General features: G+C 45.9%; 1 protein-coding gene across 1 annotated transcript in view; it reads right to left on the reverse strand.

Annotated features, from left to right (window-relative positions):
• The window catches only part of NIPAL3 (NIPA like domain containing 3), a 45,943-nt gene that overhangs the window by 2,470 nt on the left and 23,455 nt on the right, over positions 1-20,018 (reverse strand). The window contains exons 4-10 of the mRNA XM_061184730.1: positions 19,059-19,118; positions 14,632-14,777; positions 10,832-10,928; positions 8,302-8,437; positions 6,323-6,411; positions 4,234-4,297; positions 2,405-2,499 (exon numbers count right to left, since the gene is read on the reverse strand). Of these exons, the coding sequence (XP_061040713.1) occupies positions 2,405-2,499; positions 4,234-4,297; positions 6,323-6,411; positions 8,302-8,437; positions 10,832-10,928; positions 14,632-14,777; positions 19,059-19,118 (687 nt within the window). The remainder of the gene's footprint in view (positions 1-2,404; positions 2,500-4,233; positions 4,298-6,322; positions 6,412-8,301; positions 8,438-10,831; positions 10,929-14,631; positions 14,778-19,058; positions 19,119-20,018) is intronic.

Below are 20,018 nucleotides of genomic sequence, written 5' to 3' on the forward strand. Positions count from 1 at the left end.
GAAGCAGGGCTTTGCTTTGGATGAGATGCTGACAGGAAGTGGGGATAATTCTATAACTGGGGATCTTAATGATTGTTATCTAGAAGGAAAGAAGACTAGATGGAGACTAAGGCTGTGATTGGTAAAGAAGCAGCAGCCACTCGTGGGAGGGGGATGGTTGGTCTTTTTATGGTTTGGACCATGTTCATGTTTGTCTGTGTTTGGACATGACAGTGGCATGGTCCTGTTTGTGTCTTGATCCATCACAGTCCCAGAATGACCTTGTCTGCTGTTGATGTTCTGTGAAATGGTCTATGTTCAGCCAGGAACACCAGGGCCCAGCTGTGAGAGCCAGCCCAGCTCCTCGCTGTCAGGGACTGTTTTTCTCCTTCTCATTTTCTAGAAGTCTTCCAGGTGCTAGAATTATTTCAAGCCTCTCCTAATTGTGACGTGTAGCTAATTTTCGGAACTTGAATGCCTCTTGAACCGTGGCTACTAGTCGGTTGTGAAGATATCAATCTGGTTAGACCCAAAGCCAGGAAGGTCCTGATGCTGACCAGGGAAACCAAACAGCTGGAAAAGCGTCTCTGTCTAAGAGTTTTCTTCTTCTTGTTTGACCTGGCATCAGGTCAAACAAGTGTTCGAAATTTTCAGTCTTTTTTCAAGTAAAAACGAAGTGAAACCAAATTCAACCAGGCATCTACCAGGTCCCAGACATTGTGCAAGGGGCCTTTAACATATTATCCCACTACCCTGGGAAAAGGAATCCCAATTTACAAGTGAGGGTCAGAGGCCTTGGGAGGTCCAGGCACACGCCCAAGGTCACTCAGCAGGTAGGTGGTTGAGAGCTGGGATTTGAATCCAGGTCATCTGAACTCCAAGCCCATGCTCAGCTTCAAAGTACAGAAGCCAGGCCTACTCAGAAGTCCTGTCGTGCCATGGCACGAGGGTAGGTCTCCTTTCTCCAACATCCAACTTCCCACCGGTCACAAGGCACAAAGAGGAAGCGAGAGCCACGTCCACAAACAGATCACAGAACGCGGATACCTAAGATTACCTTAGGTTACCTTCTATCTTCTACCAGAAAACACATCTGTATATACGCAAATGCAAATACTTATATAGATGTATACACATACACGGTTTATAAACACACAAACACACATGTACATACACATACTTGCACAGAGTTGACACCTCACCTATCTGGAATTCAGCTATCCAGCGCCCTCATCTATCCGGAACACAGCCGAGAAACAAGGAAGTAAGCAAAAAAGGCATCTGAGCAGCCAGATTAGATGTTTCAAAAGTCCATGCACTAAAGCTCATGCACTTAACTCGTAGGAGAAACCTTAAGGCCCCAACTCAGAGCTTATTTATTTTAATTTTATACATGATTCAAACAACTTGGGTCAAATGAGAAGATTGACACGGAGCTGCTATACACAGGCAGGCTGGTAACAGCAAGAATGACAGACAACAGCTTAATAGCAAGAGATGAGGAAATAATATAAAAAGTAGACACATAAACCCTGGGGCCATTTAAATCATGGGCACCTCGGTCAGCCCTGAGAACTCGCCTGCCTCCTGAGTACTTTAAGTAGTACTCTACTCCATCACTGCGATTGTCTTTTGTTCACAAGACTGTCTTAATGGAGGGTGGGAGATTATGCTTTGGAGAGAGTTCCATCTTATATATCTAAAATAAAAATTAAATTTGAGTTAAAGAGTGAAAGCTAGTGGCCGCTAGTATCCTATAGAATTTAGGTCAGCAAATCTAGATGGGGCTGCCCAACATCTTAACTTTCTCATCTGAATCCCTTGAGGCTGGAAAGTGCTCTCCAGTTCTCTGCAAGCCCCATCACTCCCTTTTGTGCAGTACTCAGCTGATTCACACACTTATGTTCCTGCCATTTGAACTTGTGCTTCTCAGTGTGAACCCTGAGCTCCTTGGGGAACTAGGCTCTCCAGAACAATCCACTCCCTTGTGGAATCTAAGGAGTGAGGTTATAGTATTTGAATTTCATTCATCCTATTTTCCTTCCCCTCTCTGATCATTCCATTCCACTGAGATGAACTGGATTTTTCCTTTTGCAGGCAGGAAGCCTGGTGCTGCAGATCATAATTATAACCAGTGTGAATCAGGATTGTCTTTAAAAGATCCCCAAATTGACATGAGAACTGGCAAGATGTGCCCAAAACCAATCAAGGTGCCTCAGCCATTGCCTCCTCTTTTGCAAACTGAGATCAAACAAAAAACCAAAAAAAACACAAAAAACAGAAACAAAAAAAAAGAGAGACAGTCACATCATAATAGCACAGCACACCTTCCCTGCACCAAACCCAGAGGCTGGTTGTCTCTTTTTAAACAGGAAGTAGCAGTCATTCTATGTGGATGGGCTGGCCAGCTGGATTTGAATGTTACCTGGCATGGCATCCATGGAAATGTAGGGCTCAAAGGGAATGGCCTTCTTCCTGTTACGCGTGATTAAGAAGACGCCCAAGAATGCGATGAGGCACCTGGCGAACACAGACGAAGAAGAGAAACAAGGCCAGAGTGAGGTTGGGAGGGATGCTTTCAAACGTGGGTAATGGGAAAAAGGGGAAAACAGGGTGGCAGGCTGCGGAGGTGGGCTCACTGCTGAGCGGCCCTGAGAGGCGGCCGGGCCTGGGATCAGCAGGAAGCCGATGCGAGATGAATAATAACAGCCCGTGCAGCCCACACAGGCCTCAATCAGAACAAATCAGGCCATCCTCGGCCAAACCCTCACCTCCACTTACCCTGCATCTCAGAACCCTGCCTTTAAAGATTTTTTTTGTTTGTTTAATTAAAAAGTTCTTTATGGCCTAAATTCAATCAATACAGGAGCAGAGAAAGTAAAAATTAGAAAGTCCCTGTACTCGCCCCCACCATAGGTGTATATTCTTCCGGAGTCTTTTTTTGTTTTTTTCTTTTCTCCAGAGCTTAGATAAACAAGCACACTTTCTAAAAACTGAGGTATAATTTACAGGCAATAAAATGCACAATCCCTAAATGTGGAGCTCGATGAATCTTACCTGTGCACACACTCATGGGATCACCACCCAGGTCAATAGAGAAGTCATTTCCATCCCTTACCCCCAGAAAGTTTCCTGTGCCCCTTCCCCATTCATGCAGACCCTTCCTCAGAGGAAACCACTGTTCTGACGTCCACAGAATCGATTGGCCTGTTCTTCAACTTCTTGTGAGTTAAACCATACAGCATGTACTCTTCTATGTTTGATTTCTTTCACCTGATAAATGTTTTTAAGATTCATCCACTTCATTGTGTGTATTAGTAGTTCATTATTTTTTTATTGTTGTGTTGAACACATTATCTGACCCATTGTCTGAATATATTAGAACTTGTTTTCCACTCTCCTGTTGTATCCAGTTTGGGCATATTATGAATAAAGCTACTATAAATATTCATGTACAAGTCATTTTGTCAATATATATAACTAATTTCTTTTGGGTCTATATCTAGATGTGGAATTGCTGGCTCATAGGGTATACTATACATTTTTAAAAATGTAACTTTTTTCATTCAGTGTATCCTAGACATGGTTCTACGTCAGTACGAATAGACTGACTTCAATTTTTCAAAATGGCAGTATGGCACTTAATTATATGAAGATAGTGTAATTTATTTAACCTGTATTTTACTGATGGGCATTTAGGTTGTTTCCAATTATTTTCTTATACAATTAATTTTTAAAATAATAAACACCCTCATACATGTGTCCTTACGTCCATCATTTACTTCTCCAAGATAAATGATTAGAAATGGAAAGCTGCATCAAGAAGCATGCTCATTTAAAAATTTCACTGTTATTGCCAAATTATCCTCCCACATTAAAGAACTTCTCACACTGTGGCAGAGAGCTGGGCTCCTATCCTTTTGCCAACATGGGACATTACCCCTCCTGTTAGTTTTTGCAAAATGATGGCATCTTGTTTAGCTTCAGTATACATTTCTTTGATTTGAGGTGAGGTTGAGAGTCTTTCATGGGTCAAATTGTGATGTGTTCGAAATGACAAGGCGATTAAAGCCCAAAAGAGAAGAAAGGAAAAGTAAAGCCCTTTGGGGAATGAAACGCTCACCTCTGGGGACAAAGCTCCCACTGCCAGCTGCTCCTCTGGCTCTAAGGGACTGCCTGAGAGGCTGGAGCAGGGGTGGGGAGAGAGGGGCAGCCTGCCTGGAATTCGGGGCCAGGGAGCAGGATGGGACTCACCCCAGTGCAAACACGCAGACGTGCAGCACGTCCTCCCCGAGGAAGTCCAGGTAGAAGATGGCGCCTAAGAAGCAAAGAATAGAAAATGCGGGTGAGCTGTTTTCAGATCACCCACCTGCCAGTCTGTTTAGGATCTGGCGAAGCTCCCTTCCCTACAGAATACCAAAGGGGTCCAAAATACTATGACTGCACCTAGTAAGAAATTAGCAGAATGGAATAAAAGCCATTTGGGGGGAATAGACTGTCTTCTCTTTCTCCCCCACCTAGGCCCCTCTTACCTCCATCTTTTTTTTCTTAACTTTTTATTTTGAGATAATATTAGATGCACAGAAATAGTACGGAATTCCCATGTACCCTTTGCCCAGCTTCCCCCAGTGAAACGACACTATGAGCTACACTAGAGACTTACCAGTTTTTACACACCCCTCTCCCTCTTCTTTCTTTTTCTTTTTTGTTAAGTTTTTATAGGAGTATAGTTGATTTACAATGTTGTGTTAGTTTCAGGTGTACAGCAAAGTGAATCAGTTATACATATACATGTATCCACTCTTTTTTAGATTCTTTTCCCATATAGGCCGTTAGAGTATTGAGTAGAGTTCCCTGTGCTATACAGTAGGTCCTTATTAGTTACCTATTTTATATATAGTAGTGTGCATATGCCAATCCCAATCTCCCAATTTATTCCTCCCCTCCCCTTTACCCCCTTGTAACCATAAGTTTGTTTTCTACATATGTAACTCTATTTCCATTTTGTAGAGAAGTTCATTTGTACCTTTTATTTAGATTCCACATATAAGTGATATCATATGATATTTGTCTTTCACCGACTTAACTTCACTCAGTATGACAATCTCTAGGTCCATTCACGTTGCTGCAAATGGCATTATTTCGTTCTTTTTTATGGCTGAGTAATATTCCACTGTATATATGTACCACATTTTCCCCCCATCTTTCTTAAGATGGAAAACCAAGGCTTTGTGGTTAAGCCGCCGGAGCTTTCTAACCTCATGAGACTGGCAGATGTCACACCCTGCAGTGTGGCAGTGCCACAGGCCTGCCACCCTCACCCTGCAGCCAGCGTTTGTCTGGACCCACTTCACACCCCACCACCCCGACCCTGCCTGGAGCTCCTGATTCCCTGCCTGACTGCGGACTCAACCACGGTGTTTCTATTCCTTTCAGTCTTGCCTGGACCGAAGCTGTTGACCATGACTTAAATCTCTGCATGAGGTTAGCTTTCTGGCTGCTCTGGGTCAAGCCCCACTCAATCCCTGGTCCCGCTCACGGCACAGGCCCTGGCAGGCTGTGTGCCTTCTTGTTCTAACCTCTGTGAACACCAGTTTGGGCACCACTTGTCCAAGATGCAGTGCGAAATATACGGCTTTCCAGCTGGGCCTGGGCCACCTCCAGTGGGAGGCACACTGGTTCTTACTGGTCTTTTTACTCTGAAAATCTTAGTCACCATTGCCATTTAAAAATAAACAAACAAAAAAACGGACACACACACACACACACACACACACACAGAGATATGCTTGCAGCCTCTGAAGCCACCTCAGAAAGAAAAAGAAAAAAAATATAGGGGTGGAGTAAAAGAAAAGGGGAATGTAATAATGATGATGATCACTTACTGAGCACGTGTTATGTATATACTCATGATCTCTAAAAATTATACAGAAGAAGTGTATGGTCACTTGGCCAGTGGAGGCTGTGGAGTTAGCAGATGATGGTAGAAACTGTTAAAGAAACCTAACACAAGCAGTACAAAGTAGGGGACATTTGGACTATACATATTTCAATTCTAGGAGGAAAGTATTATTACTCCCATGTTATGAATGTGGAACTGAGGCTCAGAGAGGTGAAGTGATTTTCCCAGAGCTACACAGCTCCATGTCTGTGCTGGGGTGCAAACCTAGGCCTCTCTGGCTCTAAATCCTGCACTCTCCCCACAAAACCATCTACAACTGTGACGGGCAGAACAAGTCAGCAGAATTGGCCTTCTGACAGAGGCGGCGCCCCTTCCCTCCACACTGGGGGAATGTCCCTGCTGTCAAGGTAGAAGACAGAAATCTTGCGACCACACCCTTACCTGCTGTGATAGCCACGGTAGTGGAGAGAATGTAGCCCACACTGGCAATCAGAGAGGAGTCATACATCTGTGAGGCTTGACCTAAAAACCTTCAACACAAAAGCACTCTGGTCAGTGGGCTGTGGGGATGTCGGAAGGCCGAGGTGAAAGCCGATGACCGTAGGCTTGGTCTGAAAATACGAAGATGAGGCATGAAGGAATATTCCTTGGGATTATAAAGATGCCAGCCTTGTGTGTCTCCTGGGCTGGGGTCCACGCTTTGCTCCTATTCTTCCTCTGGACACACAGCCTGAGGCCCCTCCCTCTCCCCGTCCCACACCTCTGACCACACAGTTCTTATCACCGCAATGCCCTTCTCCTCACCTCTGTGTCCCCTGCATCCCCTACCCACTAAAAAGCCATTCCTGGTCCCTTAACACTCCAAGAAACTCCTGTAGCGCTTATCACGTCCTGCCTCGTGTTGTAATTATTCTTTTAAACAAATTTTCTTCTTAATTCAACTTTCACTGCAATAAATATAGGAAAAAGAGAGAGAAAATTAGAGTCACTCCTAATCTCTCCACCTAGGATAAACACTCCATCATTTAGGAATATATTCTTTGTCCATTCTCTGCATAGCATTTTGGTTATTGTTGCAAAGTTCCTTACACCATAACACACTTCCCACCCAACTGTAATGGTCGGTTTACCCGGCTGTCCTCGGACCAGGGCTGTGAGCACCTTGAGTTCAGTACTATCGCTCACGTCTCTGTGCGTGGAAGGCCCAGCACGGGCCGGTACACAGCAGGCCTCGATGAATGTGTGCTGTGTGAGTGAGAAGCTTCCCGAGGAGGGCGGGGCACCTGATCATCTTTGTAAGCCCTGGAGGGCACAGCACAGAGCCTTGCATTGGGCAGGGGCTCAGGGGTGATGACCAGAATCATTGTAGGAGGACTAAGCATAGTCATAATAGACATAATAATAGTAACAAAAATCATAAAAGAAGCTACTATTTACTGGATGCTATCCTGTATCCTACTAGAGCCTGCTGCGATTCTGTTAGGTAGGGGCTGTTGTTATTGTCACTGCAGACGGGGAATCTGTGTCTCAGAGGAGCTGAGGAGCAGGCCTAGGGCAGAGGGGTGAGGGGCGCGGGATGGGGAGGGAGACAGACGCCGGGGTTCCAGTCTCAGCTCCGCCAGTTCCTGGCCTCTCGCAGCAGTTCCTTACGTGCAAAGTGAGGATGATATCATTGTCGTGGGGACCAAATGAATTCAAGTTCCTGTGAAGGCAGTGAGAGCACAGCTTACACTGGGCACCCGGGTGGCAGCGGTCACCGCTATGTTCCCCGCAGGCACCGCTGGTGGATGGTGAGCCCCAGTGGCTGGAGTCCAGGGCCTGACCTGTCCGGGGTGAACCGGCCCCAGGCACCACACTGAAACCGGCACTGTCCACCCTCCGTCCCCACGCAGGTTTGTCACATGCTCACCCAGGCCCCCTGCTGGGCACCGGATCTCTGACGTGAGCAAGGCCCAGGCCTACCCTCAGAACTGCTGCTTCTGAGGCAGAAACCATCGCCTTGCTCTTCTACTTGGAAAGATTTCTTGAGGACGAGAAAGTTGGAGACAACTTTCTGTCTTCCACCGGGCAGACAAATAGGTGCCTCACGGGGACGGCACAGCTTCTTCTGAGGCCCCGGAAGTGGGCACCTGCCTTGGTCCAGATGGGAATCGAGGCTGCCTCTGATTGCGTGGTTCTCACATTTTGAGGCAGAGGGAGAAATACATCCACTCCAGGCTTTTCAAGCGGCACGGCACCCCTCCATGTGATAACTCAGCAAATTAGAGACCCCTCTCTCTCCACAGTGGATGCCAAACCCTGGCGACAGAACATTTGAATGTTCTACCTGCCCTACAGCTTCAAAAACAATTGTAATCAGGCCCAGAAGCTGGAAGAGACCTTTGTGGGGAGGCCCAGCAGGAAAAGAATCTGCAACTCACGCGGCTTGATAGATAGCAGTTGCCACCATGCACACGAACATGACGTAGAAGATGGGGTAGTCGAGCTGCAGGTTCCCCTGTATGGACAAGACGAGCATCCCGGCCACAGCCTTCACTGTCACCACGGTCATTGAGCCTGCAGAAGGTTAACAAGGATGTGTGGGAGCCTCAGAGACATGGGGGGGGGACAGTTTATAAACTCAAAGGACAAAGTGACCAAGATGCAGGGAACACGGGCAGAGCCCAGCCAGTGATTTACACAGTGAGAAGATCCTGTTGGCACTGGTTCTTTTGTACCCTCCCATAAAAGCAGAGAGGAAAGCAAAACCCCGAAGGGTACTTCCAAACGCCCTTCTAAACTCTACCAAGAAAGGGTAGTGAGTTCACTCTGAACTCCAGAGTGGCAGCACTGTGTCTGGAACACAATGCAAGGTCAAAACAATCGAATGTATAAATGAACTTCTTTGGAGTATCATTCTCACGGCAATCACAAGAAAAATGTGGTGTGTACAGAGCTCAGGAGTTTTTTGTGTTGTTTTTTTGGTCTTTTAAAATGCTTACTCACTGGTATTTTTAAAAACATTTCTTTAGACCAGAGGTCTCCACATGTTTTGGAATGTATACCCCTATGCATATGTATATACTTTTCAAATATATATACATTTATTTATTTTAAAATTATAGTCATGTAACACTGTGCTTATATGGTATAGATATCATAAAACATGTGTAGGAAATATACTTATAAGGTGGAGATAAAAAATAAATACCAGTTCTAATATTTTTTCTTCCCATACACCCACCTCACTATGGAGACCACTGCTTTACCCAGTGCTGCAGAAACGACTTCTAACTCTAAACTGTTGGATCCCCCTGCCAGAGCAGGAATTAAAAGGAACTCCCAAGTATGGTACAAATGAAGTTCCTTGTTCTGGCTGAAATGTTTTGCTTTCCTATTTTTCTCAGCGTCTGCTCATTTTGCCTTCTCCTGACAACAGCCCAGCAGACACAGCGGCTTCTGGGTCCCTCAGCTACTTAGACTACAGTTTTCAAACACTGGCAGGCAGTTAAGACAAGCACTTTCTCCAGGCTGTCCTTGTTGGTGAGGAGGGGGCAGAAAGGAATTGGCCAACGTGCCTCAGAACCTTCTAACCTTTCAACTCACCAGGAGAGAACGTTTTGGGACCGTGATCTTCCAATCCACTTTGCAAACAAAATCATCAAGGAATGGACCACTGAGTCATGCTGCAACAGGAATGAACCTCTACAACATGATGCTCAGTGAAAGAGGCCAGGGACAAACAGCCACATGGTATACGATTCCATTTATGTAATATGTCCAGAAAGGCAAATCCATAGAGACAGAAAGTAGATTAGTGACTGGCCAGGGCCTGGGAGGATGGAAAAATGGGGAGTGACTGCTAGTGGGCACAGGGTTTCTTTTTGGGGTGACAAAAATGTTCTGAAATTCGATTATGATGATGGTTGCATCCTCTATGAATACATTAAAAATCACTGAATTGTATACTTTAAACAGGTGAGCTTTACAGTATGTAAACTATATCTCAGTAAAGCTGTTAAAAAAAAAAAATGGAACCCTGTCCTACGATGACATATCTGTGTGTTTTATGGCCTGTCGCTGGAATGGGGGCTTGCTGTCGGAAGGACAGAAGGAAACAACACACACTGGGGACCGGTGCTTATCTCATTTAATCGCCTCTCCCCCCTGAGATCTGGGTGTTCTCTTAGGCCCATTTTTAGAGGACAGCGTGGCTGACACAGGGACAGTCACTAGGAGGTAGCGGCAGGGCCGCACCCACCTCTCCCTCTCCAGGAAGAAGGGGTGCTTCTCACAGCTCTACGTAGTAAATCTAACTCTATGTGGGGCTAGAGCCTTGCCCCAATCTGATTTAGGAGCCATTTCCCCCATTGCACCCATGCCTTTAAAAGGAAAAAAAAAAGAGAGCAAATTCGAAATCAATTCTTGCCTTTGAATCCAGAATTAAGTCTTAACCTCTGATAGGTCTTACACGGACCCTTAGGGACTCACTTGTTGGAACCTGTTCCACCCCTGACTTCTCTGAAATAACCTCTTAACCCCCCACCCCTACCCTTACTCTGCTTTCTTCTTCGTCATTGTAATTGTCGCTGCCCAAACTTATACTATCTATGTATTTGTCAACTCGTTTACTGTCATTTCCTCCCTCTCGAATGGGTGGCACCCTGAGGGGACGGGTGTCTGTCTGGCCCACTGCTCTAGCCTGTTTGCAGCACCGCTCCTGGCACTTAGGAGACGCGGTATTTGAGCAAGAACACCGAAAGCCGTCAGCAGCACGATGGAACTGACAAGGCCTGCGTCCGGTTAGCAGGGACCCAGCTCCTGCAGCCGCCGATGCAGAAGGACCAGCCTGAGCCGGCCTCCAGCAGCTCCTGGGTCCACATGCCACAGCTCAGTAAACAAAACCCACATTTCCTTTTGGTGCTCCTTAGTGGTGGCAATCCCCACTCAATCCCCAGGACCCTCACTTACCAAGTAACGCCACCAAGAGGAGAATCACGACAATGTTGTTGGCGTTCCTCTCCTTGTAGAAGTACAGCAGCAAGCAGAAGAGAATGATCTCCACGAGCTACAGAGAGCAGCAAGGGGGGGAGGTCAGCGGGGGCCACAGGCAAGACCAGGAGACCCTGGAGGGCTGGGCTGGAGTTTATGCTGCTGATTGCATCAGTCACAGGCCCTCAGAGTTGAAAGGGAATTGAAACATCCAGTATTTCCCAAACCACTGATACATATCCTGCAGGAAAGCAGGGAACGCTGAATCTCTCTACTCCCAATTCTGAGGAGCAGTTCACCTCGTGGTGAGGCTCTGAGGGTGCTGTGCTGGCCTCAGGTCCACCCTGCCTTGGATGGTCAAGATGCATCAGGCTGAGCTGGTGTCCCATCTCACTGCTCCATGGTAACCCCCACTAAAACTGGGAGTTGGTCAAAGAGGGAGCTGCTTGTTCGTTGAGGAGAAGAGCTCTTCGGTTAAGTACGTAAGTAGATACACCACTTGCCTGCTAACCAAGCCTCCACTGCGTGCAGCTTGGTGGAGTCGAAAAAAGAGGACTTCTGGAGTCAGGGAGGCCCAGTTATGAGCTTGGATCTCCTTCTAAACTAGTTGTGTGACCTTAGCCAGGTCACTTAAGTTCTCTAAACCTCAGTTACCTCCTTTGTGAAACAGGGATAAGAGTTCTTAACTTAGAGGGCCATAATCACAGCTTATACTTAATGAACTCATAAATCTGCCAGGCTCTATTCTAAGCATTTTATCTTTACTCAGCTCACTAAATCAGCGTAATAATTCTGTGAAGAATCCCAAGCTAGCAAATGGCAGAGCTGGGATTTGAACCCGGATAGTCTGGCTCCAGGGCCCATGTGCTTTCCCACTAGGCTACGCTGCCTGCAGATGGGGGCCCAGTGCCTGGTGTTCAGAAGGTACTCCATCAGTAGAATCTTACTAGACAACAGCAAGTTTGAAAACTCTGCAGTTTGAGAAGTTCCCCGCCTTTGCAGCAACAGCTTGTCCTTTCTATTCCTTAAAGGTCCAGACATTTGGCAATACTTTCCCAAGGAGTGAAGCCAGCCCCAGCCCCCAGCAAAACTAAAGCAATGGCTCAGCTCTGTTTGCCTATCCCAACCTCCTAGCGAAGTTCATTTATCACAAAAACCAATGCAGAAACATTAATGGGCATTTTAAAAAGAAAAAAATTGTTAAATTCCTCAGAATTAGAGACCATAAAACACAGCTGCGTTCATTTTCCTGTTTCTTCCTGTCTTTGTCACAGTGAATACATATTTTATCTACTTGTCATCACAGTCAAAGCACAGTCTTGTGCTGGGCCATTGTTAGTTACCGTAAACAATTTTCATGTTTTATGGAGTTGTCATAATTATCTTTAATTGTCGCAAAATACGCCATCGAGCAGATGTACAGTTACTCATCAACATTCCCAACTGATGTGCGCACATTTGGGCAGGGGGGTGGGAGTGGCCGATCTCCCCACCATTCTTCATGATGCTTAAACACACGCTGGGAGAGCACTTGGCGTTCTATCGCGAGACGGCTGTATATGTGTTGGTGTTTCCTGATGGACCACGAGTTCTGTCAGCCTGTCTCGTTTAGTTTTTATACTCACAGTGTCTGGCACATAGCAGACACTCAATAAATATTTACTGAATTTGATTTGGCCAAATCTTTCCAGCTGGCAGCACTGCCTCACAGTGACGATGGAGGAAGCCAAACTGAATTGGTCACTGAGCATCTGTCACTTACTGGGTGGACCTGACAGCCACCCCGGGTGCAGGGACCCCGCCAGTTAACGTACAGAGAAGGAGGCAGAGCATGCGCCTAAGTGCCTTGGTTACGGCTACACAGTATGTAATGGACTCGAGCCCAGGACTCTCTGAAAGAGAAGCCTGTGTTCTGGGGTTAAGCTTTTCCTGAAGAGGTGGGTCTCTGGCTCTGCCCGGCAGACACTTCTCCATGCCTACAGGTCAACGCTGGGGCTGGTTGGCGCTAGGGAGATGACACAGCCCCAACCTTGGGGGAATCTATCATCTGCCTCACGGGCAATCGGAGGAAAAAGGACGTTTGGGCCTCTACAGCAGGCCCAGGTTGCTTGAGTCAAGGCAAAACAGCGAACACCTTCGTTAGCAGGCTGTGGTGACACGTGAGGCCAGACAGGCAGGCAGGCTTCAGGTCCAGCTCTGCTCTCATGGGACTCTCAGCAAGTTTGCTAACCCTGAGATCCAGTTTTCTCATCCATAAAATGCGGAGAAAAACACCTATGTTATAGGACTATTGAGGGAGTCTGAGATGTGATGAAACAAATTTTCACACATTGAGGTCTAGGGAAGTCATTCTGGCTTATACATGATTTAACTCAGATTTTATGCTAACACGGACTTCCCCGGTGGTGCAGTGGATGAGACTCTGAGCTCCCAATGCAGGGGACCCGGGTTCGATCCCTGGTCAGGGAACTAGATCCCACGTGCATGCCGCAACTTAGAGTTTGCATGCCACAACTAATGAGCCCGCCTGCCGCAACTAAGACCTGGTGCAACCAAGTAATTAAATAAATATGAAAAAAAAAAGATTAAAATGGAGAAATTAAAAAAAAAAATTATGTTAACTAAAACGGCGTATTTGTGGCCTTTCAAACATACATTGTACACCTGCTTTAATTATTAAAGAAAAGGGTACACTGACCAGAAGTAAAGAATGTTCACATTAAAAATAAATATTAAAAAATAAAAAATAAATATTAAATGCCTCCCTTCATGGGATGCCAATGCTAGTACCCCTGCGATGATAAGATTCCCTTCCCAGGTACCAAGGACAAACCGACTTGCTGTGTACATGCTGATCTGTTTTTTGTTGTTGTTGTTTTATACCTTAAAGGAATGTATCCCTGACTTGTTTAATGTTCTTTGACCTGAGAAGATATAAAACTGTACTGAAAACCATGCTTCTCCAGAGCAGTTCCTCGGAGTTATCTGAGAGGCTGTCTCCCAGGCTATAGTCCTCAGTTTGGCTCAGATAAAACTCCTTGTTTACTGGTTATTTTTGTTGATAGATAATACATTAAAAAGTGTTTAACATTGTGCCGGGGGGGGGGGGGGGGGGGGGGGGGGGGGGCGGGGAGCAGGAATACACCAGTAGCTTTATCAAATACCTTAGATGTTTTCCTTGATTAGTCTATTTGTAATCAATTTAGATTACAATTAGTCAATTGTAATCTATTTGTAACCTTGATTAGTTCTGGTTGGGGGTTTAGGAGATAAAGTCTGCAGTGTCTCCCGTGTTTCTATCAGCTTCTATCAGCTGTGTGATAGCGGGCAAAAAAAAAAAAATAACATTCTTTAACTGTTGAAAATTTTAACTTTTATTCTTACCATAACAGTTAAATGCTCACTGTAGAAATTTTGGATAATATGTAAAGACGAAGGTGAAATTAAAACACAATCATAATTCCATCTCCCAGAGACAACTACTGATGGAGTTTCTGTTTTTCTATCCAATCTTTTACAGGTAACGTACAGACCTACAAATACCTCTAAAAAAATCAAGTTATCATACTATACATGCAGTTTTAGACATTACTCAGGACACAAGTGAAAAAAAGCACTTCCCCAGGAACTACATGCTCTCTGCGAGCGTGGTGTTCGGCGCTGTGAAATACGTCATGATTCCCATGAACCCCGTCTTGCTGGGAATTTGGGTTTCTGGTTTCTAGGACTCCAACCCCACCCACACCATCTCAGGTGGAAGGACCGGAGGCTTCTCTTACCATGTACAGGAGAAAAGGCCAGCTCACAAGATGTCTGATGATGTTCTCGCCTGTCATCTTCTCGTGACTGTTGGGTGCGAATGTCACCAGCAAGTAGGTGCCCACGATGGCCAGACCGCAGCCAACGAAGGATAAGATGTAGCGCCCTGCAGTGAGGGGGAGGCCATCACAGGGCTTACTGCAAGCGCCCGCCCCAGGCCAGCATGTGTCTTTGGGGTAACATATCGGGACGTGCTATTGCTTGAATTTTGGGTTTTTCTTTACTTGAAAAAAAATAGAGTATCTTCATGAATGTCATTTTTTTTTTCCTACTTTTTTGGCTGCGCCTCAAGGCATGCAGGAACTTGGTTCTCCCACCAGCAATCTAACCCGTGCCCCCTGCAGAGGAAGTGTGGTGTCTTAACCACCGGGCCACCAGGGAAGTCCCCTGAATGTCATTTTTTTAAGATACATTTAGTGTTAAAAAAATTTTTAATAAGATAGCATGCATACAAAAAAGTGCTCGATGAATTCTTACAAAGTGAACTCATCCATGTAACCAGCACCCAGGTCGAGAAAGGGAACATTCGTAGGACCCCCAAATCCCCACTCGTGTCCCCTTCCAATCACTAGCCCCCACCCCCAGGGCAACACTTTGACTCCTACCAGCACTGACCATTTGCCTGGGTTTGTACTTTATATCAATGGATTCGTACAGTACGATTTCTTGTGTCTGGGTTCATGCAAGACTATATTTGTGAGATTCATCTGTATCCTGGCATGTGGTGGTAGTTTCTTCATTCTCACTGCTGTACGGTGGTCCATGTGTGAATAGGATACAATTTATCATTTCTACTGTTGATAGGCATTTAAGTAGTCTCCAGTCTTGGGTTATAACAAATCACGTTGCTACAAACATTCTTGTGCATGTCATTTGGAAAACATATGCATGTAGCTCTATTGGGTACAAAACTAGGAGTGGAATTCCTGGGTCACGGGAGATGTAGATGTCCAGTTTAGTAGGTACTGTCGAATGGTTTTCAAAAGTGGCTGTACCAATTTACACTCCCACCAGTAGCGTATGAGCAAAACTGCGTTTTTTTCTTCATTTTAGCCGTTCTGGTATTGCACTCTGGTTTTAATATGCATTTTACAAGGAACATTCTAAAGCTAGATGGGCTAGATAAAAACAAAAAACAAAAAAACCTCAAAAGCAAACCTTCAGAGCCTACCGTATGCCTTTGAAAAACTGTCTCAGCCTCTCCCAACTGGCTATTTAACCTACTCCCAAGGGAACTATCTAAATACTATCAACACTCTACTCCACAGACCTGTCAGAAACTGTTGGTGGGGCTTCCCTGGTGGCGCAGTGGTTGAGAATCTGCCTGCCAATGCAGGGGACACGGGTTCGAGCCCTGGTCTGGGAAGATCCCACATGCCGCGGAGCAACTGGGCCCATGAGCCACAACTACTGAGCCTGCGCGTCTGGAGCCTGTTCTCCGCAACAACAGAGGCCGCGATAGTGAGAGGCCCGCGCACCGCGATGAAGAGTGGCCCCCACTCGCCGCAACTAGAGAAAGCCCTCGCACAGAAACGAAGACCCAACACAGCAAAAATAAATAAATAAATAAATTTATAAAGTTCCTACCAAAATTCTTAAAAAAAAAAAAAGAAACTGTTGGTGGCCCAGGAGGCATGCTCCTGGGTGAAGGACAAGAGTCTCCTGACTCTTCCCCAGGGTCCTGTCACACTCCAGTTGAACCCTGTGGGGTTGGTGAAAAGCCTCTGGTTGAAGTTGAGTGAGCCCAGCCCCAGGCAAGCTGAAAAGGGCTGTGAGTTCTGAGCTGCACATATTGTGACCACAGGCTTCTGGATTTTTCTGTGATAGAATTAACTCTACCTGTTTCATTTCACTATCTCCAGGAAATGTGATACCATATTAAATGTCCTTTATTTTCATTCTAGGCCTCAAAAGGTGTTCAAAAACCAGTTGTTCAATTGCTCAGTGAATGAATGAACCATGGTTAAACTCAACATGGTAAGTTCTGTGCAAGTCTACTGTCTTAAGTTCTCCACAGGCAGGGACAGGTCTTACTCATCAATATGCCTGTGTTGTCCAGCAAAGGTCTAGCACTGGGTGAATGTTTGCTGAATTTAATAGAACTCTAAGCAGGGCAGCCAGGTACAGTTGTGCAGGTTGCTCACTGCACAAGGGCAGTGAAGAGGGCTAAAATCTAGCCCATGCTCTGCTCACCAAGGCATCTGCCCACAGAACTATAGATGCCCAGAAGGGCTTCTTTTTCTAATTCACATAGGGCATGCCTCTCATTCCAGGACCACCTAGCATGACCCTAGAAGGGACATAAACCTTTACACTGATCTCAGAACCAGCCCAGCCCCGCCCCTACCCCAGCAGAATTACTACAAATCATTCTGAGTCTTTTGGTCTTTGTGGTGTCATTTGTTTGCTGAGCAGTAGTTCTGCTTTTTTCAGTGTAAGATTCTTTTCTTTTTCCATCTCCTGGCCCAATCTTGCTGTTACTCTACACTAATGATTCAGAACAGTGGTTCCCAAATGTGGCTGTGTGTCTGCAGCATCTTGGGAGCTTCTTCTCCCCGACATTTTGTGTTTAAAAACTTTCAGACACAAGGACTTCCCTGGTGATGCAGTGGTTAAGAATCCGCCTGCCAATGCAGGGGACACGGGTTTGAGCCCTGGTCTGGGAAGATCCCACACGCTGTGGAGCAACTAAGCCCGTGCACCACAACTACTAAGCCTGCGCTCTAGAGCCTGCGAGCTACAATTACTGAGCCCGCATGCCGCAACTACTGAAGCCTGCGTGCCTAGAGCCTGTGCTCCACAACAAGAGAAGCCACTGCAATAAGAAGCCCGCTCGCCGCAACTAGAGAAAGCCCGCGCACAGCAACGAAGACCCAACACAGCCAAAAATAAATAAATAAAAATAAATTTATATAAAAAAGAATCTTTAATAGTAAGCACCCATAGTCCCACCGCCTAGATTCTAAATTGACATTTTATTATACTTGTTTTATCCCATATCACGATCCATTTTCTTCATCCCTCCACTCATTCATCAAGCCAGGTTATTTCTGGATACATTTCAAAGCAAGTTGCAGACTAATATACTTCACCCTGGGGAGCTTTATGAGAATGCAAATGCCCAGGCCCCAGCCCAGATTTAAAGTCTCTGGGGATAGAGCCTGGACCCACCATCATGTCACTCCTTAACTCCTTAGTGTGGCTTGTAAGCCCCTGCATCATCCAGTTCCTCCATGCCTCCTTGCTCTCATGTCCTGCTTCCTCCTTTACTCATCACCCTCCAGCTGCACTGGCCTTACTGATACCGGACACACCAAGCTTATTCCTGCCTCAGGGCCTTTGCACCTGCTGCTCCTTCTACATGGAACACTGCCCACAGAGCTTGGCATTGGTAGTCTCCTTAGTATCAGTTAGGTCTGGGCCCCACCTCTTCAGAGAGTCCAACCCTGACCAGTCTAGGAAAAGCATCCCCACATCCCCAGTGCCCCAACAAAAAGCATTCTACTTTCTCTGAAGCACTCGCTAAGATCTAGAATTATTTTATTTAGTTAGTTATATAGTTAACTTGTTTACTGTATGCTCTCCCCTCCCACACACATATACATTAGACGGTAATCTCCATGAGAGTAGGATCCTCATCTGTCCTACTGCTATATCTCCAGCACCTACAACAGAGGGTGGCACTCAGTAGGTAACTTCTTCCCCACTCCTTGGGTTTCTATGTGGAGGAAGCTCCAATGGACCGACACTTCTGCCTCTTGCCCCACTGGTCTGCATTTCTCGACCGAATGGAGTTAATCTATCGAAATAATTTAAACACTCAGGCTCTGATCTTTTTTTCTCCCTTCTCTGCCCCAGGATATGTACGGCAGTAATTCTGGATAAGTGTTCCATTCTGTAAACCCAAATATTTCCTTGGGAGACTGGCCCAAGGTCTAGCTGTGGGCTGGAGCGCATTGGGGGAGAGTGTAAGCAAGTTCATGTGGCTGCATGTTCTAATCTAGCTTTTATTAGTAATAAAGCATAACTTCTGATCTCCTGTGTTTGACTTCCTTGTTTAGTTCTCACTGTTTTAAAACTCAGTTAGGGAAAGAGGGTGCCTTTTACTGGGCCTCCTAAAATCCCAGCAGTCGATGTTCAATAAATATTGATTGAATGGAATAAAGGAAAGCCCATTTTAAAAAGTTGCACAGATGGTTCTGATGTGTAGCCAAGTTTGGGAACCACTGATTAAAAAACCCAGCTCTCAGGAGCCTGATGAGGGTGGGATACAGAACCACACTGGGGAGCAGGAGACAAAGGATCTCTAAATTGGGGTGAGCTGGTTTTATAATGAAAAAAAGCACAAGCATAAAATTAAGAACAGAGCACAAATCCACGAACTTACTCAGAAAGTCTTTAGGTTTCCATTTTTCTTTGATGAATATGATTCCTATGATGGCGCTGGCTGTAAAAAAAAAAAAAGCACAGGGAGAAGAGCATTGAGGCTGCCATCAGTCAAATGGAGTCCCTTCGCCAGTGCCCTTTGGGTTGGCTCATCTGCATTGGAGCTTGCCTCAGCTCTCACTCATGCTCCCAAGAGCTCAGTCTCTTGTTATTAGAAACAGAGGCTCCTCTCTGAGCCACCCTGAGGGTTTCCTACAAGGCCAGGAACACCGGGGGTTGAATACTTGCTGTGTGACAGGCAACTTACACAAGTTATTTCTGGCGTGTTTGCTCTTTGAGGTGGGCACTGTTATGATTCCATGTGAAAAATGGGGACACTGAAGCTAAGAGAGGGAAAGGACCCACTCAAGACCATGCAGCTGGCAAGGAAAGGCTGGGCTCGAACCTAGGACTGTTGGAGGCCACGGCTCTTGCTCCTTCAGAAGGCAATGCCTACCTCTGACATTTCCCCCCTGGTTCTTTTCTTTTCACTCCCTGACTCTTCCACGTTTGCAGATGTACTCAAACTTTCCTGTGACTGTCCTAGAGGATGGGGCTGGCATTCACCGTGAACAGACCTCGGTTACTATCTCAGGTCTGCCTCCTCTGGCTGGGTAACCTGGGTAGGTCACTTCACCTGAGAGTCAGTCTCCTAGTCTCTGAAATCGTGTGCTGGATCCAGCCTTCACCAGCTTGCTGCGGGTTAATAGTCAGGAAACCATTGGTAGCTTGGAATCAGTGACAGTGTGGGTATTTACACCCTTTACATCAGAAACATTAAAAATCAGGTCTTCTTTTTCTTCCACTTTTCTGTCCCTTCCCTTCTTCCCTCCCTCCCTCTCTCCACCTCCTCTTTCTTTTCTTTTTCTTCTTCTCTCATTCTCTCGAGTTGGTTTATCAGCACATCACTGAAAATACCTAC

This window comes from Eubalaena glacialis, chromosome 3 (genome assembly GCF_028564815.1).
Source record: "Eubalaena glacialis isolate mEubGla1 chromosome 3, mEubGla1.1.hap2.+ XY, whole genome shotgun sequence".
Classification (NCBI taxonomy): Eukaryota; Metazoa; Chordata; class Mammalia; order Artiodactyla; family Balaenidae; genus Eubalaena; species Eubalaena glacialis.